Source organism: Marmota monax, unplaced genomic scaffold, assembly GCF_021218885.2.
Source record: "Marmota monax isolate L192 unplaced genomic scaffold, Marmota_monax_Labrador192_F-V1.1 WCK01_AAM20220418_F8-fsc00090, whole genome shotgun sequence".
NCBI classification, from domain to species: Eukaryota; Metazoa; Chordata; class Mammalia; order Rodentia; family Sciuridae; genus Marmota; species Marmota monax.
Window position 1 is genome coordinate 304,949 of NW_026695219.1, and position 26,981 is coordinate 331,929.

At 44.4% G+C, this 26,981-nt stretch overlaps 1 protein-coding gene across 4 annotated transcripts in view; it reads left to right on the top strand.

The window, feature by feature from the left end:
* Frmd4a (FERM domain containing 4A) overlaps positions 1 to 26,981 on the top strand; it is a 581,879-nt gene that overhangs the window by 255,969 nt on the left and 298,929 nt on the right. Inside the window, exon 1 of one of the 4 annotated variants that reach the window (XM_058575147.1) lies at positions 9,098 to 9,428. The exons of 1 other annotated variant lie outside the window; for it this stretch is intronic. In XM_058575147.1, the coding sequence (XP_058431130.1) occupies positions 9,363 to 9,428 (66 nt within the window). In that variant the 5' untranslated portion in view covers positions 9,098 to 9,362. Of the gene's footprint in view, positions 1 to 9,097; positions 9,429 to 24,726; positions 25,191 to 26,981 lie in introns of those variants that run through there. 2 more of the 4 variants (XM_058575148.1, XM_046432434.2) reach the window with 2 other exon arrangements.

A 26,981-nucleotide genomic window follows, 5' to 3' on the forward strand; every position in this document is an offset into this window, starting at 1 on the left:
TTGTTCCCTTGCAAGTTCATGCTTAGAAGAGAGAAAAATCCCAGTGAATTCATAGGCAGCGTCACCCATGGTATTCCAGACAGACCTGTGAGCTATTTGGATTGTTCCAGAAGCAAAAAAAGCATCACCCCTCGTATGGCTCTGTCCTTTCTTTGCAGTCCCTGAAAAGAACAGGTGTTTATTTCAGCTTTTCCTTTCTGCCTTTCTGGAGGTCTCTGTGTGGTAGCATGAGATGGGGGAAGAAGTAAAGCACATGGAGAGGAAGGGGGAGGATTCTGTGTCCAGCATCTTTCTCACTAGTTAGTTTCTGCACATCATTAGGAACAGTGTGAGGATGTATTAGAAACCAGAGATGCAATCACACGATTCCACTGAATTGAAGCTGAGCATCTTCTTGTTCTCTGGTCCTAGACTCCTGTTCCTGATCTTCATTGTTATAAAGTCCTCACCAGTCTGCTGCCCAGGAGAAAAAATACAGACCACAAAGGGAGTTGTCTATCAAGCTAAATGTATTCCACTTTAAATCCTGAGATTATATCTCTTCTATCTTGGGCATGTGTTAAAATGTCTTTGGGGTTTTTTGTTTGTTTGTTTTAAGTAAACTCACAGGGATGGCAAATAATATTTTTTTGTGATTTGCTTGTTTTTAATGCCACAACTTAGCATATTAAATATTGGCAACTGCATTAGTCAGCTTTCTGTCTCTGTGACAAAATATCTGAGCTAATCAATTGATAAGAAAGAAAGGTTTATTTTGGTTTATGGTTCAAGAGGTTCAGTTGAAGATCAGTTGACTTTGTTGCTTCAGGTCTATGGTGAGGCAGAACGTCATGGCAGGGAACCTATGGTAGAGCAAATCTGCTCACCTCCTGGTGTCCAGGAAGAAGAGAGGGAGAGAGACAGGAATGGGATGGACCCCAGTCCCCTTCAAGGCACACCCCCCAATAATCTAACTTCCTCCCAGTAGCTTCTACTTTTAAGAGGTTCTCCCACCTCCCAATAGTGCTGTGGGCTGGAGACCAAACCTTTCACATTTGAGTCTTTGGGGAATATTAGTGTGAAACGTAGCAGCAATCCTACTGGTAGGTCCTTCCAGTATTTAATTCTTTTCCAAATGTTATTTTTCCATGACACCCTTATCTACTTTTTCAAAATATTTTTTTAGCTGTTAATGGAACTTTACTTTATTTGTTTACATGTGGTGCTGAGAATAAGCACTCTACCACAGAGCTAGAACTCCAGCCCCAACCCTTATCTACTTGAAGCCTGGAATTTGAAACATGAGGAATCTGAATTAAGATCCTTGAATCACCAACCAGCTGGGTGACACTAGTGTTCCTCTACACACCTATGTTGGCAGGAGCTTCCTCCTAATATGAAATCACCCCCAGAATTGTAGCTATTGCAGAAACGTCAGACAGCTGTGAGGGAATGCACCCTCTTCTCCTCCAGGGAAGATTTGGGAGGACGATGTGTGTGCCAGATCTCAGGCCCAGTGCTGCCCTTGTGAGCTAACTCCACGTTGTTCCCTGTCCTTCCCTCTTTGGGGGTCAACCCTCAAGGTGAACTTGACCTGGGATTTGTAAATTGAATAAGGAGCTGGGGTTATTTATTAATTAGGGCTGTGCAGTATTGGTGAAAGCCACCCACCCAAAGCCCAGCATTGGATTCCCTTTCCTGTTCAGAGAAATCCTTAGGAAAAAATCTTCATTTTGTCATGTGGAGCCTTCATTTTTCTCAGGATGGGATTGTATTCATCTTGTGGATGGTTAAAACTAAGAGACATTTCCTATTGATATTCTGTAGCCAGCCATACATAGAATATTCCTCCAAGTTCTGAACATCAGGTATAGAAAGCAAAGGCCCTGCCAGCTCAAAAATCTAGAAGCAGTCAGATTCAGAGCCCAAATCTCTGAACTCTGATCACTTCTGGACTCTGAAAGCTATGTTCACAGGCTGCAATCCTGTCCCAGCTGACTTACTGTGACCAGCCACCTTCTCTGTAGCTTGGGAGGCAAAGCAGGGCATGCACAATACAAGTGCACTTTGATGAGCACCTGGGAAAACTTAGGGTATGCGGTGTCTTGGCTTCTCAGCCTGCCCTTAGTAGGTGACTCTTAGCACCAAATGGGAAAATGTCCAAGTTATAATAGATAATCCCTGCTATCAAAGGACAGGGTTACCTCAGGAATACAGCACAGGCTGGTAGATATTCAGTTCTATTCCAGGCCTATTTGGGTATCTGGTGATTATCATAGCCTCCTGTCCCCAGGTTTGTCTGGGAAATTTACTGAGACTGGAAAGAACGTGCATGAGTTGCAGCTACCCTCTCTCCTGCTCAAGCACACATGCATGAGTGCGCACGCGCGCACACACACACACACACACACACGCATATTTTCTTCCATCCAGAATCTCCTTTCACCTTTTATCACTAGCACAGCTCAAGGATGCTCCCTCCTAGTAACAAATGAGGTAGAGGTGATGGAAGGCAGCACAGGGGATACCACACTGAAGTGGGGCATCCCTGAGTGGTATATTCCCAGCAGCTCCCCATACAGGTGCACCATGGTGACTGGTTCCCAGGTAGCAATAAGGACAGTGGAAGATGGTGGATGTGGAGTGTGGTATCTTCCAGTTTTCCACCATTTACTGACTTCCCCAGGAATGCAACTCCCATGCAAATCAAGGGATGATACTGTAAATTGAAACATCACCAATAGTTTGAATTAATTGAAACATCACCAATAATTATTTATGTTTCAGCAAAAGCACTTCACCAATGGCAGGTCCTCAGGGGTATGTGAGTTCTAGGCAGAACAGGCAGAAGGCAGTCAGCCTTTGTATCTCAGGCCTTCACAGTGATTAACCAGTCCACTGCTACCTCATGCTGTCCCAATGTAGTTGAATTATAAAAAAAAAAAATGTACATATGGTTTCAAGTGTTATTTGGTGGTAGTTTATGTTCCTTTTATTTCTTGTCGACATAATAGAAAGTAGAGTTGATACGTTTAAAATTATGTGTGTAAGTAGTTTCCTTTGTCTATGAAGCTTATTCGAGGACAGTAAGGGTCATTTCAAAATATCTGTCAGACAATGAGCCATTGACTCTAAAAGGGTTGAGTCATTGATCCTTCTAGAGGACCATGGGAAAGGCTTTGGAGAGCAATCCCAACAGAAGTCAGAGTTTCTTGCAGTGGGTTCTGGGTCTCCTGGGGTGTCTCATCACCTGAAGACTTCCTCCTTTTGGCAATGACCCTAGGGAGCAAACTGCTTCCCTGGAAGATGTCCAAGTGGAGAATATGTAATAGCAGTGGCTGTCACATCTGTCACATGCCCATAGTTTCTCAACTGAGATTAGTACCTTATCTAGAGTTGTTGTGTTTCTTCCAAAACAATGCTGGAAGGATGCTTGAAGAATTTTCAAGCCTTCCATCTTGAAAATCTTTTCAGACAGGAAAGCAGCCCGCAGTAAGGGTCTGTGTTCCACAAGGTACTTTTGAACTCTAGGAAGCAAATTGCCCTGGGAAGTCCACATGGTGGATCCAAATGCACCATTCAAGTGCACCATTTAGAATCCCCACAGTAGAGCATGGGGCACATGGCGAGACTGAGAGAAGACCAGACAAGTTATTATGTGTCTCTCTCCACCAGAAGCCAAGGACACCACTGCATGTGCCAGACACTAATTTCACGGCCTGTTAGTTTTGAACATCATAAAATTCACCCTTGTAGAGGGCATGCGCTGTGGATGCTAGAGGCAGGGGCTGCAGTAGGCTGGTCGGGGGAGAAGGAGAGGAATGGAGTCTTTGTGCTTGTCAGAGAGGCTGTCAAAATGGAAAGTGCACGTGAGTGGGGAAGACAAGGTTGGCTGTGTAATCCAGCAGACACAAACGTGGGGAGGATGAGGGCAGGCACCAACAGAGAACCGGGGCCTGATCCCAGGCCAGTGCCAGCCTGCGGGGGCCCTATAGACACAGACCTTTAAATTAGCACATTTGTTCTCCAAGCAATAGCCAGAGTAACAGGCCAGCCTTTATAACTACACCAGACAGGCAGCTGTCTGTAAGGCCATCGGGAGGGCTGTTTTACTTAAGCACAATCTCTCTAAAATCCACGGTCTTTCTAGAATGAGGTAAGGCAGAAGCTTGACAGGGAGCCATTAATATCAGTGCTTTTGTGCACCTGTTGAGCGGTTATCAAGGAATAATTGACAAATAAAATCGTATGCCTTTAAGCTGTGGGAAGGAATGCTTTGACACAGAGTGGAAGGATCACCACCATCAAGCCAATTAACATTCCCATCACTCCACATTGTTGCCATTTGCTTTTTTGTTGCTTTTTTGTTACTTTTCTTTCATGTGTGGGGGTTGGGGAGGGTGGGGGTCAGGTAGGGGGATGAGAACACTCGAGATCTACCCTCTTGGCAAATTCCAAGTACACAACGAACATTGTCAACTTCATTCCCACTGCAGAGCATGAGGTCTCCAGAACCTGTTCACCCTGCATAACTGAAACTTATACCCTTTGGCCCTCACTCCCCCTCCCACCCCCCAGCTTCTGGCAACACCACGCTCCTCTCTGCCTGAGTGAGTCTGGCTACTTGAGATTCCTCCAGTAAGTGAGGTCATGCAGCATTTGTCTGTGTCTGCCTTATTTCAGTCACCATAATGTCCTCCGGGTTGGGAAGGACATTCTCTTCAATGAGTGGTTTTGGAAAAACTGGGCATCCACATGCAAAAGAATGAAACTGAACCCTTATCTCGTTCCATATACAGAAATCAACTTACAATGGATTAATGGCTTAAACTTGTAGAGGGTTTATTGCACTATAAACTCTCTGTGACATAACTGAGTGATCAACATAAGTCAGTGATCTTACTTTTAAACATCCCAGTAATTATTTAATAATTGGATCAAATCGCTACTTAGATTTACCAATCCATCATAAAATGGTCAAACATGTGGCCTTGTTGGTCAATTCTAATCAACTGTGGTGGTCAGATCCACTTCTTTTTACTTCAGCTTCAAATAAATGATCTTGATGAATATCAAAATCATGGCTCTTTTGAGGACTGAAAAATGTTTCCAGAAAAACATGTGTGTATATTCAATTGCCCTCGATAGAGCTTGGTCGACATAAATTGAACTACGATCTTTCTGAGCTGCAAGACCTGGCTTTTCTGGAGTGCACTTGCATTTGAAGCTGATTGTTTTCAGGGCTGCAGAACCATATAGCACTTTCTAGAAGAGTTGTTTTCCTTCAGTTCTAGGGGGAAAGAGAGATGGAAGATTGATTTCCTGTATAGAAAATCCTACCCTCCAGAGATTTGGGGTTTTTTTTTTTTTTGAGTCCTATACCAAAATGTTAATCCTGAAGGTTTTCACAGACATGGGAGAAGGAGATGGCCAACTGAGATTCAAAGAAGAAATCTAAACTTTCTTCAAATCTGAAAACTTAGCCACAGATGTTGTTATTTACACATGCAGAACAAATTCTAGTGTTCATCTACCATATCACAGGCACTGCTGATTCGTGATTCTCCACTGGCCCCAGCCCAGTTGTACATGTCAGATCCTTCTCTGTTGGCCACCAAGCTATGATCAGTTCTTTCCAGTTGAGATATATAGCATCATGGTGGTACCTATGTATGGTGTTGGCATTCTGTGATGCCAGTTTTGAAACCTCAAGGGCTACCTTCTCAAACCCAGTGGTCTCTGGGCTCAGGCACACATGGTGTATAAATTCCATCCTTGGAAGCTACATTGTACCTCACTCATTCTCACTCATTTCCTCCCCCATAGCTTGGGAATATAATGTTTACCTTTCCCTTTTTATTAGTGAACTCTTCCTTATCTCCCAAGGCCCTCAGGAGTGTCCCTGATAAGAAAGTAATAGTTGCATGTTCATATCCCCAAGAAAAGATAATATAAAATCACATCAACATATCCTATGTCATCTTTTCTAGGCGACAGGGTCTGGAACAAGGAATCGTCTTGTAATCTTAGTGAGCACTAACACCTATCCCAGAATCTGGTCCAGATACTAAATCAATATTTGTTTAAAGCCTACATGAATGAATAAACAAATGAATGTTTTGACTTGATATAAGCATTAATAAAATACCTTAATAATTATATTCATGTGTGTTCATGCATGGACATCCATATTTAATATATATCCAGATTAGACCAAAATGGAGTTACTAAGAAAACACCCACAATTGACCTGCCCAAGCCTTTCTTTTCTATATTCTCAGATTGGTACACACTGATACCAGTGAACTTGCTTGAAGGATGTTTCTTCCTCAGTTTCCCCATCTTAATACTGGTGCAGTCCTCCTGCCTCCTTAGTACCAATTGCTCCACGTGGCTCCTATCGTTCTCTTAACACCAGAATTCACAACAAACGTCTCTTTTGGATGACATCCACAACCCAGGAGCAATCTCCCCTTCTCCTTCAGTCTAGCTGCCTTTTGCAAACTGTTGAAGTGACTTTGTTTTTAAATGTGGCCTGCTGTTGACACATCCTCCTCAGAGCCCTAGCTCCAGAGTATTAACCACTTACAAATTGTTTACGCTTTTTTCCCCTGGAGTTCACTGTTCATATTCAAAGAGAAGCCACTGCCTTGAACTGTCCTTAAAGACCCCCAAATTGTTAGAAAATAGCCCTACAAAGTCACTCTTGGGGCTGGGACACTAACTCCTTAAACCAGAAATAGTAACCTTTCTCCTTGGCTGACCTCTGACTCATCCCTGGAAGAAGGTTGATGAAATACATTAATGGGTCTTTTATGAAATTCCAGATATTAAAAATGTTTTGTCCAAGCCAGACACAGTGGCAGACTCCTGTAATCCCTGAGGCTCAGGAGGCTGAGGCAGGAGGATCACAAGTTCAAAGTCAGCCTCAGCAAATGAGCGAGGTCCTTAGCAAATCAGTGAGACCCTCTCTCAAAATAAAAAATAAAAAGGGCTGGAGATGTGGCTCAGGGCTTAAGGACCCCTTGGTTCAATCCTTGGTACCAAAAATAAATAAATATTTTGTCCAAATTTAATTCAAAAAAGGGGTTCAAGAAAACTTGATTTTTTTGAACATTGACCAAAATGATATCGTTCTTATGTATACACATATCCTCCCGGAGTCTCCTCTTGCTTGGTGAGAGAAGACAGTTAGCTCTTTGAGCACCTTAGTTTTTAGAAAAGAAACAGCTACGCAGGAAGAAGTATAGCTATGATTTTCACAAAGATGGCAGCCATGCGGCAGGAAGTGGTCTCGTGTTGAATCTTGGTTGCCGATGCTGTTGCTCTAGATACTGAATTGATTTCAGATATGGCAAACACATTAGCTGATAGGAACCTCTGCGAATGAGTCTCCCCATCAGGGAAACGTATTTTCTCTCCATTCTCTACAGTGGAAGCCATTCATCACAGCACTGCCACCTCTCCCCAGTGCCACTGCCTAACAAGACACACCTGCAGCAGCCCAGTCTGAGTCCTCTAGGAGAGGCCTAAAAACGAATAGAAACTAGAACGCCAGGAACATTTACGTACAATTTATGACTGACTGTCAAGATAAACGGGTTTGACAGTTGCCAAATTTGCTTTTAAAATAATATGATGCTTTTTATGAGGTGTTTTGTTTTGATTTGGTTTTTGAGGGGGTGCTTTACTTTATGTCAACTTTGTTTAAATGTTTAACGCTGAATGATGACCATCTGTATCTTTTTTGGGAAAATGAAGATTCATGGTTGATACTAAATTTGAGCATTTCTACTGTTCACATTTTAGAGGGCTTTGATAGGGAGGAGGGTAGTTTTATTGAAGAGCAGAAACTTTTTCTATTTCTATGTCCTTGATTTAACACAGACTGCCTTCTTTGGCATCAACCGTCAACTGGAATCAAAAGACTGGTGTTACAGCTCAGCACTTGTTTAGATAACTCCAGGACAGAGCTCAGGACTTACTTTCCACACCAAGGCCACTTCTGTTCCTGTGGTCACAGCACTGATAGTCACTTCTTGAATCTTGGCAACCATGTGTCCCTGAGAGATTTTTCTCAGGCCTGAAAAATTGTCCAAGGCAATAGTCTTTCTTAGGATTTACTATTTCAGCCCAAAATTTCTTTCCTTTAAGATGAAATTCTGACATGTCTACAATGCAGATGAGTCTTGAGGACATTATACTAAGTGAAATAAGCCAGTCACCAAAGGACAAATACAGTCGGGGTCCACCTTCATGAGGTCCCTAGAGTGGTCAAATTCACAGAGACAGGAAGTAAAATGGTAGCTACAGGGCTGGGACAGGGAGAAATGGGGAGTTGGTACAGAATTTAATGGGTACAGAGTTTCAGTTCTACAAAACAAGACATTGTGGAGTTGAATGGTGGTGCACAACACATAATTTCACAACTGTGAATGCGCTCAATACCACCAAACTACACACTGAAAGGGTTAAGGCGGAAAATTCTGTTATGTGTATTTTGCCACTGTTTTAAAATTTTAAGTGAAAAAGAAACTAACTTTGGAAACAGAAGTGCATTTGTAAGATTCCATGGACTTTCTACCCGGCAGAAGCTTGAAGAGTAGACAAGAGAGATTAATTTCTTTCCTTGATGTTTATCTACCCTTGCAAGGAGGGGCTGTGGAGGACTGGGGGCGGACGAGAGTGTATGGATCTAATAATATTCTGAGGAAAAATTTAGTACCCACACAACTTTCGTTTCCTTGTTTTTCACAAGACTATGCGCTTTTCTGTCATGGTGTACAGAACAAGGTCTGATACGTTTTTCACAAAGAACCATTGATGGCGTGTCTGTGTGAATTGCCCTAGCATTGGTCACAGCCAACTTCTGTGGGACCCACTGCCCCTGTCCGACAATACACTCCAGTGTGTTTAGCCATTTACAAAAGGTCAGAAATGAACTGAGAAATGGGCTGGAGTCAAAAACATGTGGCCCTATAAATATCAGAGACAGACGCTTTACTCCATTTTTCTCAGTCTTGTTCTCTCCCGTCGCACGGTCTTTTTGGTCACCCTCTGTCGAGGTTCCCTGCATTTGGCCAGCACCACAGAAAAGGCAGCCGCTGGCTTGCTTACCTGCTGACCTTGCTCTGTGCCTAGTCTGGTCCTGCAGGACCATTAATAGAGGCTTGTTTTGTTTTGTTCTTTATCCTTTGTAATTTCTGGCTAGGAAGCCCTGGCGGTCCACTCCAGTCTGCGATGTTCTGTTTTGCTCTGAGCATTTCCACTTCCCATTAGTGGCAAGCCTGCCTTGTGGCTAAATTTGTTCCCGACAGTGTTTTGTGAGCCGAAGAGTTGGCAGATTTGAGCTCCAAGGGGCCTGAGAGTGAATTGGGATCATCATGACTTTAGCTGCCAGACTGGATGACTTTGAGGTGACGCTGGAACACCTGCTTATGGACGTCTTTGTAAGTAAAGGTTTTCCATATTCCATGTGCGAGGATCCTCCCCTCTCACTTTGAAAGTCCTCGGGACTCTGTCCCCATTACAGAACCTTCTAATTGTCGGGTTTCTACAGTGTCATTATTTCTTACTCATGTACAGTGAGGGGAAGGCGGGAAAGAGAACCAGCACATTTCTAAATGTCTGAGAGGCACAGAATAGTCCATACAGATTAAATAGCAGACGTACCGCTTTGTAAATCAAGTAACTTACAGAAGTCTGAATGAATGGGGTGAAGAAATACCCAAGGCTTGCCAGAAGAGGTCAAAGCAGCTTCATGGGCATTCCCTGGGAGAACTGAGTTTGTTTGTGAAGGGATCCTTCTGGAGGGGTGGGGAAGGTGGGAGATGAGAACTATGCTTAAATAGTTAAAAGTTATCCTGAACTTTTCACGTAGGGAAGAGAATGCTGAATGCAGGATAGGATGACAAACTTCACTGTCATCAGAAGCCCAGTGCTGGATTCTTACCACTTTCATAGGTATTCAGCTACTAAGAGCCTCTCAAGGTTTGATTTGATGAGGCTGTTTGAGTGACTCACCTCCAAAAAAAAAAAAAAGTAGCTGACAGGGACACATTGACCCTGGCCATGATTGGAGCCTCACTCTCCCTGGCACACGTACCCAAACATCATTTCTACCCCAGGCCAACCACAATGGCTCTTGCTCTTTGCTCAGGGTTTTCTGTTGGGGATGGGTCTATTTGCTCCGAGTTATTGGCAAGGGCTGACGGGACACAGACCGTGAGCTACGCAGGTGGTGAGGCAGCCGGGAGGTGTCCCCTTCCAAGAACAACACTGGCGCTGCCCACAGGAAGGCGGCTGTGTTACATTCCGTGGACAAGCCAGTCTGCGTCTTGAATCTGGAAAGGCCCTGGAGGGCGGCTGCTTTCATTGCCATACATCACTGGGTCCCTTCCGGGAACCTTTCAAAGCATGGTGTGTTTTGGCAGAAGTGAGAGTCTGGGGCTTTTCCCCCCCTTCCTTTCTTTATTAATTTATAATTTGTCTTCAAATTGAAGCAACATTGTGCTGGCGGGATTCCCAGAGGGACTCGCCTTTTCCAGAGCTGGGTGCAGGAGCTGAGTGACTCATGTTCATTCCGAGCGTGGCATTGGGATTTAGGCCTCAAGGAGGAGGCTGTCGAGGATGGAGAGGGTCCTTCTGGATTGCCAGGCAGGGGGATTTGTGGCCAGTGCCACCACGCAGTCTTTAGTTACAAGTAGAAATCAGACAGCAGGACAGAGGTCAGAGCTGATGTCCTTTGTCCAGCCATCCCTACTTGGAGGGTGGCAGATGGTGGCCTTAGGATTCAGTTTTGAGGGTGGTCTGTGGCATGCCAAAGGTTAAATATGCCTTTGGTTGTTTTAGAGGAAAATTTTTAATCAGGTCATTGTTTTATTGAGATCCCCTAAAGTCAGTAATGTACACCCTCCTCCTTCACCACTGCCACCTTCTTGATACTTCCCCACAGCTTCCACTACCTTGTCCTTGATTTGAAGTCACAGCCCTGGCTGAGACTTTCTACCCCTCACTGAACTAACCTTCTAAGTATTCTCCTGCACCCAGGACTTCTGCTCTAGTTCACCCGCCCACTATCGTCCCTCCTCAGTCCCCCACCACCTAGTTTAAATCCTTATTTCCAGAGCATTTTCCACCCTCTGTAACAAGTTTTGTGTCCATACTTCCCCCTTAAGAAATGTCTTCAATCCCCTCCAGCATGACTCAGACAGTCCAAGCAGACAGACAAGGCTGGGGTCAGGTCACACAAGGCTTCCAAGGCCGACTACTCTCTAAGTATTATCTCCTGCTGTTTCCCACTGTGACCTCCCTGGTCAAGCTGCTGGCCACCAACAGTCTAACCTAGACAGTGTTCCCTGTCTCACTAAGGTGGCTGGTGCCTGTGATTCTGCTTCCTCTGGACCCGTCCAGAGTCTACACATCCTTCAAGCTTCCTGAAACTCCCCCTCCTCTGTGAAGGAGCTACTGACAGCTCCAGTAATTCCTCAGGCTGTGGATTCTTGCAGCAACCCCTCTCTGTGCAGTATTCATTGACCTGAATTAGACAAGGTCAAAGAGGCCTTGATAGCTTCTCTAGCACCTAGAATATTGTGTAAATCAACCCCAATCGATACATACTGAGCACTGAATTTTTATTAATGTTATTCGTTTTCATTGAAACATTCAATTTTTGGCAGGGGCATTAAGATGCAGAATAAAGAAATTTCAAGTTTCCATGTGTTTCTCTTACCAAGTTATAATCTGGTCTCTGACACAGTCATGACAAAAGCCACCATGGTGACAAATACTGAAGAAATTTTCGTGTGCCATGCAAAGAGTCATTGCAATTTGTTGTCGTGAGATATTTGTGAGATGCAGAAGAACTCACAAGACATGTATGTACACTATGTGTATTTACAAATACACACCTGTGTAACCATCACCCATGTGAAAAAAACAGAATATCATAAATCCACTAGGAGAGCTAAAATTCTCTCCTTCCCTGAGAGGAACCCCCCAGGGCTTTTATGCTAACATTTCCTTTTGGTTTTTTTTTTTTTTTTGGGGGGGGGGGCGGGGGTGTAGTTTTTGTACCTGAGCACATATCACTAAAGAAAATGGAGAGCAAGCCTCAGTCCCTTGGTACCATGTCCTAGTCATGAGACCATCAGCAAAATTTCACCTTCCTAAGCTTCCATTTCCTGTTTTTTCATCACTAAAGCTAGTTGACAGTGTTGTGGTAAAGACTTAAAGGAGGTGACACAGAGCCAGTCCCCATGGTTGGGCTGATGCAGAAAGAAGTACCAGGTGAACTGGTTCTCTCTCCCACTATTACCACCTAACCCACCCACTTCAATTATTGGGAATTTTGATTCCTTCCAAGCACAGTGGGACTCACTCCCCACCTGAGCTATGTTAATCTGTGACTGCTCTGTCTGCCACCAAAATGGCAGAAGTCACCTGCTCCAGAGCTCTGATAGGGAGATGAACCCCTGGGATTCCAGCTGGCTTTGCAGGTGGGTCTCTAAGCCAGGTGACTTTGGGCTTTGTACTTCCAGATCCATCTCCCAGAAAGTTCAAGAGAGAGTGACATTCTATAGGAGTTGGGAGGATAAAAACTCTAAACAAGAAGGAAAGGGAACGTGAAATCTGTGGCCAGGGTCTTCACTCAGACTATGTACAAGCTTTCTCACATGCAAGAGTCTAATTGTCTAGAAAAAATATTTGCATCAGAGTCCCATTAGCAATGGCTTTCCTCTATAGCATTCTCATTAGGATGTCATCCTCCTATCTCAAGAACAGCTGTTTCCATATTGACACTTCCTTTCCAGGATTACAAAGGGCCACTGGGGGCTTTGTGGGAATGCAAGGCTTCTGCAAGATGAGATAAAAGGGACAGATCAGACCTGGTGTTTCATAATTACTTGTCATCACCCTGGGGCTCCTCTAGCTATGGCTGCACTCTGTGCTCATGAGACAAGGTAGCAAACATGTACAGGTACACTCACAAATGCACACAAAGTCAGGAGCTCAAGAGGGGAGATCAACTGAAGTTAGTGGGGGTTCTTTTTAAATCATTGCCAGAATTGTTGGCGTTGCTCTTGTTGATGGATTTGTCCTGCTTCCTTTTTTCTGTCCATCCTTATGTTGTTTGAGAAGATTTAAGCCTCTCTCTCTAAGGTGTAGCCCAGAAGCTTAGCATTCTGCAAAATTCCAAGAGCAGATCCACAACTAAGGAGTATGCGACATACACCAAAGAAAAAGAAAACAGGAAATCAAGCAGGCCTCTTGAAACAGTCCTTGTTGAATCAAATAACCTGATATTTAGACTCAAAAATGCACTGAGAAAGGGGTGGGTGACTTCAGCTTTCCCCTCTTCCGTCCTCCTTCTACCATCGGCATTCCAGGTACATTCTCAAGGCCACCAGGGGCCTTCTAATTGTAACCCCAAGGTTCTCAGTTTTTCTCTGGCTCAAACTGCCTATAACATTGCTTCTTAAGTTTACAATTTGAAATTAATTTTTATCAAAATACCATGTGCATAACAATTGTTCATAATAAATGAAAGTTCAAGATTATGAGAAGGCTGACAAAGAAATCTCCCAGCTCCAATCGTTTCCTGACAATTTCTGAATCCCTCTCCCTCGGGCACCTCTTCTGACTTTTGCATCTGGTGATTAACTCCAGGTTGCTCAATAATATGCTTATATTGTGACTTCTTAATTATTCAATTTTTTCATTTTATGCTGCCACCCTGAAAGATGAGGCTTTAACTCTTACTATATACAGATATATACACACACATACATACAGATACACACACACACACACACACACCCTTCTTCCCCTCTATCATCTTGATATATTGATATTACAGTTTAGATAAAAGTGTGTTTTATTATGGCTACCAAAATATTGTTTACAGATGAGAAATGTTGCATATTATGATTGCATATCCTGGATTTTTACAACTTTATGTTTTTCCTGGAGTTATAATTGCCTTGGGTTATTCTTTGCTTTATGTTCCATGTGCTCATCAATGATTTTTCTCTAAGGTCATCAATAGAGCTAAATAACTCCTCTTGATTTGGTAAGTTCAACATCCCTTTGGGAGTACTCCACCTGCCTTCATCAGTTAGATTGGCTCCTTTCTTGGTCTCTTGCTTGTAGGGGCTCTGCTTTTCCATTATTCCACAAACTCCCTTTGCATCTCTTCTGTGATTGGTCTGCCTTTGTTTTTCTTTTTTCTTTTCTTTTTGTTTACTTTACAATTTTTAATTATGAGTAAATAAGTTTGCCTTTTTTATGAATGCAAAAACAAAATGATAAAACCCACAGCAACAATAAACTTTGGACTATGATATAAAAAGACCAGAAACTATAGTTCACCAGACAGGAACATATTCAGGAAGCTGGGCTTCAGTAACAAATAGGTCCTCTTTTTCTTGGACTCATGCTCCCCACTTTCTAGGTTTAACATTCTTTTGCTAAGAATATCTTCTAATAAACTCCTTAGAAAAGATGTGTGAGAAGTAAATTGTGTGATTTTGAATGTCTGTCCAACAACTAGTGTCTTTTCTAGTGGTTGCTTATGTACTATTGAAATTCAGAGCTACATTTTCATGATCAACTGTCCTCTTAAGTTACAGGTCAAAATGTCCAGGTATCAAAAGCTCTGATGTCCAGAACTACTCATTTTCATTTCCCCCCAATTTTCCCTTCCTCCTGTATCTTTATCGTGACTAATAGGACCATTCTTTCTCTGGTCACTCAGAATATAAATTAGGGAGGACCAATGTCCTAGTTCTAGACTTAATCATTTCTCACTTGGACAACTACAGTAACCTTATAAATGCTCTCCTGGCTGCTAATCCTTTGACTCTCCATTCTACCATTCATTCTTATCAACCAATTCCCCAGAATTCAAACCAGAGAGTATCACTTCCTCCCTTAAAGTAACTTTTAATGGCCCCCCTTTGCTCACAGAATGCAATCCTAAAAGGTATTATTCCCAAGTATGCAAGTCAGAGTCTGATTTCAATGTCATTTCTACCCCGCTTGTTCTCACTCGTGTGACTCCAGTGTCTCATGTAATTTTCACAACAGCATTAACTCCCTTATGCTTTAGAGTTTAAAATTTAAATAGAAGAGAGTACCTGAGTCAGGCAATATTAGAATCCCCTACCCATCCTCATCCACTTAAGAGTTAGCCCACTGAAGGTATTTTACCCATTCCAGCCATAAACTTGGCATTTGGATTTGCAGGACTGAGGGTGACCTCCAGGACAAACCATCCTCCCACAACATGAGACTTTGAGGCACCAGTCTAACAAATTCAAGATGCTTTCTTTCCTTTTTGGGAGCGTATAGACCATGTGGCTTATCCAAGAGGCCTCTAGGAAATGGGCATTTGCCCTTGGAAGTAACATGTTCCTGGGCACAGGAAAGAAAGCAATCTGGTTGCCCAAAAGAAAGCCACCATCCTCCGTTGCAGTGGAGGGATTGTGTAAACCACAATAAACTCTTCTCCCATGGAAGAAAATTACATGTGCAAGATCTCCTCCTAAAGGAAGAAAGCACGGAAATTCAAAACAGATTTAAAATTGATCATTCGTCACCCTGTGCTTATCTAAGACACCTGGAATTTGAGAGCTAAGCCAGTGAAAATAAAAAATCAGCATGCTCTGGCTCTGCTTGGAAGTATACTATATATATTCAGCTAATTCTGGGTAGTCAATACCATAGATAAGGACATTATTTATTTTGCCATTCCAGGTGCAATTACACAGTTTACCCTGTGCAAAGCGCACTTCATAAACATGGCAAATCAATGCTAGTTATCAAAATCCATCTTCAACCGACAGCACATGAAAAAGGGCTTTGCAAAATGATCTCGAAAGTCTGTCTACACAGCCGGCCCCACCGAGGTCAGCTTATTACTTGCTTAATCACACAGGCATCCTGGAAATCTTATTGATTCCTCAGACCCTGGACATGACATCACTCCTAACAGCACATGTGATAAGGCATTACCAGCATGCAGAATGGCCATTAACCAGGCTGCCGCCATTGATCGTCTGAGTTGGCCTCACATAGGGAGGGCAAGTGGAGCTCTGATGGGAGCTCATCATACTCAAGGCCAGACATGAAGGACTTTGGAGTGAAGGGAAAGACTCCATCTGCTGCTTGCAAGTGAGACCTCTGCCTGTTTGCTTTCTGTGGGTGAAGAGGTGGACAATTCTGCCAGCTTGTGGGTGAGCCTTGTGTTTGAACTCCCCATGAAGCGAGGCATGCTAAAATGGAATATTGACTACTCCTCCACATGGGTCATCAGTATGTCCCAATTGACATCCTTTATTTTTTTAAATATTTATTTTTTAGTTGCAGTGGAACACAATATCTTCATTTTATTTACTTTTATGTGGTGCTGAGGATCGATCCCAGGGCCTTGCACATGCTAGGCCAGTGTTCCACCGCTGAGCCACAAGCCCAGCCCACCGCTTGACATTCTTTATGGCTTGACCATTGCCAGAAAGATAGAAGGGAGACACGAGGAGAACTGATTAGCACATGCGGTTTCCATGCAGTTCAGGCTGTGTTTCTTACCATCCCTGGAATTATGTGAGGTCTGGCTTCATGGGTGATGGGATGCTTATTTTTGAGTTGATGGGGATGCGGGGGCAGGTCTTTTTCCTAGGTGATTTCATTCTCTACTCCTGACCACTCAAATGAAACCTAAAAAAGGGAGTCCAGGAAGAAGTCTCTAAGCTAGCTGACCCTTAAGGAATCCAGATGAATGAAACGAATCCTCAGCACAGAACAGACCTGGAGAGAGAGAGCTGGATGTGGGGCCAGGAAGGCTGTCATGGTAACTGAGGCCACAGGAGAGCAGCATCCAGAACTGAGAGTGGAAGCAAGTGATCTATGTGTGCCTGTGTGCACCAGTTACAAATAACTTCCACAAAGAGTCTTTCGTTTCTTCCTGTTGGTTGGGGGTCCTATGCCTTTCCAAAGGTAGACTTGGGTCTGAGGCCAGTGGTTTTCCATGCCATCATGGAGTGGAGCTGAGTTGAAGGAACAAAACAAAACTTACTCAGCTGGAGGAGGTGACACACACCTGTGGTCCCAGCTACTTGGGAAGCTGAGGCAGGAGGATCACTTGAGCCTAGGAGTTGGAGGCCAGCCTGAAAATCAGTGAGACCCTGTCTCAAAACAACAAATAAATAAAAATTTAAAAAGAAAGAAAGGTGGGAAGGGAAGGGAAGAAAATAGAAGGGAAATGAAGGGGGTCTAGACATCAGAGTGTTGCTTGATGTTTTGGGGTTCCCGTTTGACCTCAATTCTGACCACTTTTCAAAGAGAAAATTATGGTGATTCTGCTGGTACAACTCCAGTCATGGCGTCCACTAATGAGATGTGACAGGAACTGCCCAGGTTGGTGAGATTAGGAGCAAAAGGGATGGTGCTGGGATGTTGAAGAAACACAGGGTCCTCCAGACGCCCTCCTTAGAGTCTAGGAATTTTCCAGATTTGTTAGGAATATGATTTCCTCATGTGGGTCTGGCTCCATTTAATCCTACATTTATCCTCTTCCCTATTTGCCCTGACAATACTTAAAACCCAGACTTCACTGAGAGCTCCAGCATCCTGGATCCCCAGCCTACGGGTGGTTTAGGGCGATGGCTGGTTGCCATCGATGGACGGTTTAGGGGAAGGCGGGTGTGTGGGCTCCTTCCCCGTGTCCCTCCCCTGTGTGTCTCCCTCCACCTCCACTCACTGAGCTGCCCTGTGCACTCCCAGGGTCGATGCAGGTGGAATGAAAGTTCTAAGCAGGGGCCTTGCTTGCCTGAGCTGTCATGAGCACCTATGATGAGCACCCAGGGTGACTCTCTTAGGCAGCCCAGACCTGAAGCAAGACATAAGATGCTGGGAGCCATTAGCCAAGTAGGTATGACAATTTCCTTGCCAGCGTACCCCATGTTGCTGACATTTTGCAGTGACATTGAATGTAGGTGACCTTGCTCAAGGACCAGGGCGGATTAGGGTGTTCCCGGTTTAAGATAATCGGGTTTAGGGCGTTCCCAGTTTAGGTTCCAGGTTTAAGGTTTAAGATTATTCCTGCTGGGAATAGGGCGTATCCTGCTGCCTGAGTTCCCCTTGAGTTCTCACGGGATTCAGACAGTATTTTTTGGGAGATAGAAGCCCAGTGGGAGTGGATTTGGGCAGAGAACGTGGATTTCCCCAGAACGTGATTGTAGACGGCTGGTGTGAGTTCGGGAATAAAGAGTTGCTGTTTGAATCTACAAGCTGTGTGGTGGCTCGTGATTGTGTGCCCAGCCAGACTGCGGCATTTGTGCCCAGCCAGACTGCGGCATTCATTAGCCCAATGTCTCCCTCTACGGCATCGTGGGCAAATACCCGGTATTCTATTCCTTTGATACCTACTTTTGTTAAACCCTCCTCCTATGGGGCAATTCCTTTTAAAATGTCCTGTTTGTTCACAATCATAGCATGTTTTTGGCCTGGCATCTAAAGCCTGTTGTACTGCAGCTGCCAAGACTTGCCCTTGTTCATTAATATCTCTACATAATTTAATATATGTGTTTAAATCTTCATGTCTCCATGGTCTAATAACCTCTCTGCAGCAACGATTTGCTTGGTCATAAGCCAGTTGTTTTATTAATGGCATTGCTTGTTCTGTATCCCCAAAAATTTTGGCAGCCGTTTGAATTAGCCTATCTACAAAGTCAGCGTAAGATTCATTAGCTCTCTGTATTACCTTAGATAGATGACCTTGTAAATCTCCATGTCCTTGTAAAGTCTTCCATGCCCTAACTGTGTCTGCAGCAATTTGTGCATATATAGCAGGATCATATTCAATTTGTTGCCGTTGACCCGCATAAGGTCCTTTTCCTAACAATATATCTAGATTTCTTTGAGGGTAACCGGCTGCTGCATTTCGCCTAGCTGTCTCCGCGCAAAATTCCTCATTGGCAACCTTCCATAACAAATATTGTCCTCCATTTAGTACAGATTTACACATGCTAGCCCAATCTGCTGGTGTCATGTCCAAGTTAGTAATGGACTCGACCATGCTTACTGTGAAAGGAGCTTGGGGACCATAGGTTGTTACAGCCTCCTTTAACTGCTTCACTGTTTTAAAATCTAAAGCACGGTGAATTCGCTGCCCTCCTGCCTGTTCAAGTACAGGGCATGCTAATCTTTGAGGTCCTGTCTCAGGATCCCATTTATCAACTACAGGGTTTGAGGGCCACTCAGCTGTCTCCATCGGTGGGGCTGTTGGTTGAATTACTCCCTCTTGTGATAAAACGGAGTTAATAACAGCCTCCTGTTGTGGCCTTTTTCCTAACAACCCCTTTTCCTTTAAATTTTCTTCCTCTGTCTGACTAGCTCAAGAGACCTTCTCTTTTGCTTGATCTAAAATGTCTTTCTCCATGGTCTGAACCTCTAACAATTTACTTAACATCTTTTCGGTTTGTTTTTTACTAATTTCTAATCTACTATAAAGATAACGCAACCCAATAAGATAACACAAAACAAAACCGAAACTGAATGAAACAAAAACAGAATAAAAAATCGTTGTATCAATTTTCTCTTCCTCAGGGCCGACAAACTTCAAACCTTTAGTCAACCATTTTTTCCAGTTTGCCTGAGAAATTTCTAGGGATAGGCAGCTTGAAACAAAAACAAGATAAATCAAAACAATAACACATTGTTTTTTGAATTGGTCACCCATTCTTTCGCTCTTCCTCAGGGGCGAGCAATTTCACTTACCTCCAAGCTTTAGACGTTCCCCGTACGAGCCGCCAAATGCCGCAGTCTGGCTGGGCACAAATGCCGCAGTCTGGCTGGGCACACAATCACGAGCCACCACACAGCTTGTAGATTCAAACAGCAACTCTTTATTCCCGAACTCACACCAGCCGTCTACAATCACGTTCTGGGGAAATCCACGTTCTCTGCCCAAATCCACTCCCACTGGGCTTCTATCTCCCAAAAAATACTGTCTGAATCCCGTGAGAACTCAAGGGGAACTCAGGCAGCAGGATACGCCCTATTCCCAGCAGGAATAATCTTAAACCTTAAACCTGGAACCTAAACTGGGAACGCCCTAAACCCGATTATCTTAAACCGGGAACACCCTAATCCGCCCTGGTCCTTGAGCAAGGTCACCTACATTCAATGTCACTGCAAAATGTCAGCAACATGGGGTACGCTGGCAAGGAAATTGTCATACCTACTTGGCTAATGGCTCCCAGCAATAAGATGCAGGTGCCTCCTCAGACACTTTTCCTATCATCCCTCTACTGCCACTCACTTCCCTTTAAACAGCTCACTGTGTCCCCCGCAGTGGGCCCTTGAAGCCCCTCTCATAGGCAAGGATCAGTGTCTCCCACCCTTCCGCTCTCCTCCTCCTCCCCTCTTCTGAGAGCCAGAGGGTGTCCTGGGACATCCGCTTTGCAAACCCTGCTAGCCCTCAATGGAATGTGCGAGTAAGTGGGGACAGTTGTCACCTATTGTCTTGAGACCTCCCAACACTGAGGTTTTAAACATCCTGCATGAAATAACGGCTCAGCATGGGCATCAGAGAGGCTTGTCTGCAGGTCAGCTTTGAGTTGTTTCCTTCATGCGAGCAGTATTTCACCTTTTACAACAGAAAGAATAATAGGCACCCAAAAGATCACATTTTTTCCACCTTCCCTCAACTCACTGTCCTCTGCCCCTTCCCCTCAGGCTCACATGGCCTCATCTGGGCCTCTGCCCAAGGAGCTTCTTTTTGGCATCTCCCTCCCATGAAACCTCACTGTCCTAAGACCCCCTTTTAGTCTTCTGTCCAATGATCTGAGTAAAGCAGTGCAAATAAGCTTTCTTAGAGTCAGCATGTGCCAATTCAGAGGTAAGATAATCATGGCTGCGGACTCCCAGGGGAACCGGAAGACTAGCCCCATCCGTGGTCATTTCCTGCCCTGGGTGAACCATTGGATAGACTCAGGCTCACCTGGGTGGAGGGTTGCATTTCAATGCCAGGCCCAGGGCCCCATCAGGATGCCTCTCCCTTGGCACAGCTTGTAACATGTTTATCATTTGGGAGTCCCCTCTAGCAAGTGTACCTGCACACCAGCCTGTGCGCACACATGTACACACACACACACACACATACACACACACACTTTGGACAGGTGGCTCTCTCTCCTGCTTGCAGCCTGCTACTAACAAAGTGTTGCAAAATACTTTCTCTCTGACGGGCCATCATCCCTAGTCACCCCTTTCACGCTCTGCTGTTCATGACCTAGAATGCGCATTTGATTTGATGCATCACGCTTTGGCGTGTTGCACCTATTGATTTTCTTGAAATAGGGCTCTTTTGATTCCTGTGCATTTTCATTCCTGAGTTTTAATGTAAGTGTTTTCATTGAGACTGGAAGGAACTGTATGAAATAAACAAACAAAAACTCCCTCTGCCTTAAGTGCTCTGCTCTGCGAGGCAATCAAAAGCTGCAGCTTGCAAGACTGTAGACCTAAAGTGTGTTTTTCCATCTCCATCTCTGCACAGCTCATTGCCTCCCAGCCCCTGGGCATCTTCTCATTTCCCCAGTGACCACTAGGCTGTTCCTGATGCTCAGGGAACCCTGTTGTCCACCACCCCGGCAGAGACCTGTTCTCTGAGGATAACTCTGTGACAATGATTTTTCCTTGCCCTCTGCTATCTTAGTGGCCCTGAATTCACCATTTCCAGTCCTTCAGTCCATCCTCTCCATCCTCTGATCCTATTTACACTCATGTCCATCCCTCACCCACCCTTTGTCCTGCCTATCTAGCTATTTCCACAGCTGGTGAGAGAATAGGAGGCAGTGGCAAGAGAGAAGCCCCTGTTCTCCTCCTTGTGGGCTAGGATGACGGCCCCAGCCCTGGCTGCATCCTTCAGGGTAGATGTCTTGGAGGGTTCAGCCCTATCGTGGGACCCTGGCCCTGGGCTCTGGTGACTCAGCTCCTGGATGGACTCCTCAGGCCTGGGTCCTGCTCCTGGCTCCTGTGGGCTATTAGGCTCTTCTTGCCCCAGTGCTCAGCCCAGCGCCAAAGGACATGAAAGCAGCAGCTTACGTGGACATAAAAGACCAGAGACCCCAGAACTGCTTGCTCTAACATGAACTCCTATACTGACATTCTCTTCTCCTCTAAGACAGAGTCTTTCATTTCCCTGTTGAGTCCAGTGTGTTGATGGCCTTTCTAGATTTTGAAACTGCTGTAAACTGCAAAGGGTTCTGTGATAGGTGAGAGTTGAGTGGATGACGTTTGGGCCCTAAAATCACACAAATTGACTCTTAGCTCTGACACATTTAGCTGTCGTGCTAGGATTAGCCCCAGTTTCTTTACCTGTATAATATGGATATTGAAACTCGTTTTGTTTGTTTGTTTGTTTGTTTTTGTTTTTTATTTTTTATTTTTTATTTTTTTTGAGATTGTCTTTGCAACCTCCCATTCCATTGTCTGGCAATCACTGGGTCAATAAACATCCATTCCCTCTCTTCCCCAAAAGTGGTCACACCATCTAAAGCATGTGCACCTGTCCCCTCCTGGGGACAGTTGTTGGTGTAACAATGAAAATAAATACCAGACATAAATACTTTAGATTCAATGATTAATTTTAAATGTGTGAACCTTGAAACTTCACAGTAAGATAATCAAAAAGATATTTTTGAACAAGTTGAAGGACTTTTGAGAGCTTCCAATTCATTCTGAGGAGGCAGACACCTTCTCTACAGAATTTCCCTGGGCTTGCAGGGAGGAGGCTCTAGCACAGATATGAAAAGTGATCCTGCTCCAGCCCCCCTGGGGAAGGGGTGGAATGTGTGGGACTCAAATGTGTGGGAGTCTGGCCCAGGGTTATTTTTGTTTCCATTAACATTCTCTTCTATATGTATTTTAGCCTTAATCAAATGCATGTGTTTTTGTTTTATTTGCACTTAGTTCATCAAAGTGTCCCTCATGATCTGAACTATGCCACGAAGCCATAAGCTCTTTGTGAAACACTCATTAATACCCCTGGGAAACAGGAAGTTGCATTTAGTTAAATATAAATAAACTCAGCTCTCAGGGGCTTTGCCCTGGCCTAGGTCAGAGAGGAGGCAGTGTCTTTGCTGTGGATCTGATCTACTATCCGCTCTCAAATTGAGCCGGAAGGGTGCAATCCCATGGCTCTAGACAGATAAGTGTTTCGAAAATGTATCCATCCTTTGTTCAAAACTGCGACACTTAACATGCACTTTTAGAAAGGAAAGAGGTCCTATTGATTTAGCTACATAATTGGGCATTGTCCCAGACTTATTCCTGCACCCCACCCCACCCCCAACAGTTTGAAACCAGGAGGTACAGGCAGGAAGCAAGAAAGTGGGGGTAAAGAGGTGTAACCTACACCACCTCGCCAAAGACACTCTTCGAGCAATGGTGAGGGGCGCTCCATCCTCCTGTCCTGCCCTGTTCCCAGCCCCTCACTGACTCTCCAACTGCACATCTGGAACCAATTATGAACAAAGCCCAATTGTTGTATATTTGGAATTTCCCACATCAACTTCATGGTTTCTTTTACTGCCTCTTAATGTGTGTCTGCGTGGGATGGCTGTGCCCACGACTCCAGCCGCCCAGCACCCAGCCCCAGCGCCTCGCTCCTCTGAGCATCATTTTCCTGATTCATTTTCTAGTAGCGCAGAACTCCACTTCTTCCCTTCGCACCCCTCCCCTCATTTCCTATTAGATTTGTTTGAATAAACAGAACTTTCTTTTCCATCGTTTTCAATAAACTAAGTGAGGGTCTGTGGAGAGTAAATAAAGGCTGGTTCCCAAAGCAGATGAGTAATATGAGACTGACCAAAAGGCATGGGATTACTACAGAGGAAGTGTCCGTTCCCTTCCAAAAAACCAGGACATGGAGCTGCCTAGTGCAGAGGATACACTGGAAAGAAGAAAGCTCAAATACCTCCAATCCTGGAAGCCCTTGGCTTGTTTTTCTTTACAGTAATTTTCTCTGCTGTAGGAATAAGCAGATGCAGGGAGCCAAAGTGACAAGAAAGGCCTGAGAGCAATGTCTCAGCTACAAATATTACAGAAAATTAAAAAATTGGATCTATTTATACCATTTGTCTGAGAACAACATCTGATTTGCAATTACACCATGATCAGAAAAGAATCAGCAAGTGTGATGGATGAATCTGAGCTTCGACAGCCCTGTAAAATGACTTTTTCCTTTTACTGGCACACATAAAAATACACATTCTAAAACACAAACGTTCACACCAGGAGGGGCAAATGCAAGCCTGTTCTATCTGGTTGGCTTCATCAGAACCATGCGATGCAAACATTTTTTCCTTCCTCCCCCCACACTTTGTGGATTGCATTCACCTAATTAATCATATGCATACATTATTTTTCTATGTATCAGAAAGCAGAAAGGAAAAAAAGCAGATACACATGTCTGATGCTCAGTTTCCTAAAGATCATTTATGATTGAAAAAAGACTCCCTCCTCTTTCAATGTGATGTCACTGGTCTTCAAATATTTTTCCTGCATTCAGAAGAGAGTGAAATCAGCATGTAGGATTTCACATTAATCTCTGCTCCAGATGGGGATATTCTAAATAGTCCTTTTAAGATGAGCATGTGACCTACTGTACAGCCCAGGGGCTTGGGAGTCACGTGGTAGAATGAATAATACGTCTGATAGAGCTTTGATTAGACAGCTGACCTGGTTACCATCTGCAGCCCCGAGAAGCAAAGTTGACATTTCTGGATCACTCTCCCCAGAAGCACACTTGCCCACTCCTGGGACAGCGGTCTCACGGAGCCAGCACACAAGGACCGCCCAAAGGAAGCTGGAGGTGCTGCTTCATGCAAACTGAAGTTACAGGACTTGAGCTGTTTTCCTTTCCCCATCCCCCCACCTCCCGACAAACCACATCTTGACTCATATGGTTGAAAGAAAAAAAACCCTTTCAGTTATTCGATATTTGGGAAACTTCCAGGAGATCATAACTGAGTTTTGAGCAAGCTTCCATCTCTGCCTTGCTGGAAGGAACACACACACACACACACACACACACACACACCACACAGCTGTACACCATGGTGGTTCAGGCTGCAGTAGCTCCGAATAGATCTCAAAGACTTTTACTGAAAATACCTTATGGATCTCTGAGAAGGCGCAGCGTGGAGAGGGTAAGCTACGTGGCGGGTCGTTTGTTTCTCACTGAGCAATTGCTCCAAAGAAAGCGAGCTGTTCGTTTTCATTGTGCACCGCGTTGATTCTGTGCAAATATTTTCTTCAGCAATTCGAGTCCTTGGGACTGTGAATAGAACGCTATGTTGTGTGTAATGTATTTTTATGAACAGATACTGATGAAAAAAATCTGAAATAGGAACTTTTGTCAGCTGTGAGTGTGAGAGCACTTAGAGATAAAACATGAGGGGGAAGTTTGGGGTGGGGACTGCCCCCTGGATCGGGTGTGAAGCCAGGAGAGCTCGTGAAAAACCCGGGCTGCCAACCTGATTTCTTCTGCTTACTGAAACATGCTCAGGAGAGCAGCAGGGCTGCACATTTCCTCTCCCGGGTGACAGTGTCTCAAAAGAGGTGATGGTAGCACGGGAGCTCTGGAGGTTTGACTTACACAGTCCGTTGACCAAACGCTCCTGGTCATTGGTGTCCTGGTTGTTGTTTTTCTTTCAAATGTATCTCGATGGCTTTGTTTGTTGGTGATATTATGGACTTTGGCTCCACTGCCCTGTTCATTTCCTAAAAGCACACTTACTTCATGGTGGCCCTGGCAGAGAAGATCCTATGTAGCAGTAGTGAGGGTTAGTCCTTCTCTGGGTCAGGGATGCAGTTGAGGCAGAGCTGGCCGTGCGGGGACAGTGCTGCACTCACAGAGAGAACAGTGGGTCCCTGCACCTCGGAAGCCCCGAAAGCACCTGTGTGAATGGTGGCAACTGCTGGTGTCTACATAGACATCTTAAGCTAAGGTGCTGCAAAAGGTAATAATAAAGCAAACAGCAAAAAAGTGAGGGAGGTAAGGAACTGCTGCAGCTCATAAAGGGGACAGACTTTAAGTGACTTTTTCTGGCTGGTACACTTCCTTCTCAGGAATTTTTTTCAATTTTAAGGAAACCTGATTGAAGGTTTAAGCCTATGAGGAGCTGTACAGAATACGCAGGCAAGGCAAGGTTGATTTCCAAACTCTGATGAGTCACATTTTTTTTTTTTTGCCATTTGAATTAAAACAAAAACAGAAAAACTTTCCTATTCTGGTTATATGTAGGTATTTATCTTGAGATTTTGACGTATATTTCTGTGCTCAATATCAGGATCATCGATGACTGTGTATTAAATGCTTACTGTGTGCCCCTTTTTATAGCTTTGAAGCATAGGAACACAGGTGATTAGCAACGTTTACAAATTATTTACTGGATGTGATTTTAGGTTTTGATGAGAACGCTTTGGCCTATATGGTAACTAAATATATGTGATTAATATGTTTGTTCACCAATACTCAATGGGAATGGGGATTCTCATGGCATTGTTTACCGATTAAGTCACCGACAACACAGGAATGTGGTGTCACAGTCTGTCGCTGGTCGTGTGTGACACACAGCATTGCATTCAAAACACACAGACCTGTTTCCTGCCCTTGAGCACAGGCCATGGTTACTCGGGTCTTAGAAGTCAGGTCTGAGAGCTCTGGGCCCCTCAGAGCATCCATAGAGCCTTGGACATCCCCCAAGGGCCTGCCACCTCACCCCACCAGCACCTCGACACAGGTGACTCTGATTAGAATACATGGTGGCCTGTCAAATTCAATTGGACATCTCATACATGGGTGATTCTGTGACACTTTCCAGAATCAGAGTCATATATTTATATAAAGAAAGGACATGGAGGGTGAGAAATGGCCTCTGCTGTCAGGACAGACCCTAAGGACCGTACTCTCTCCTGGGGACTCCCTGAGTTAAAAC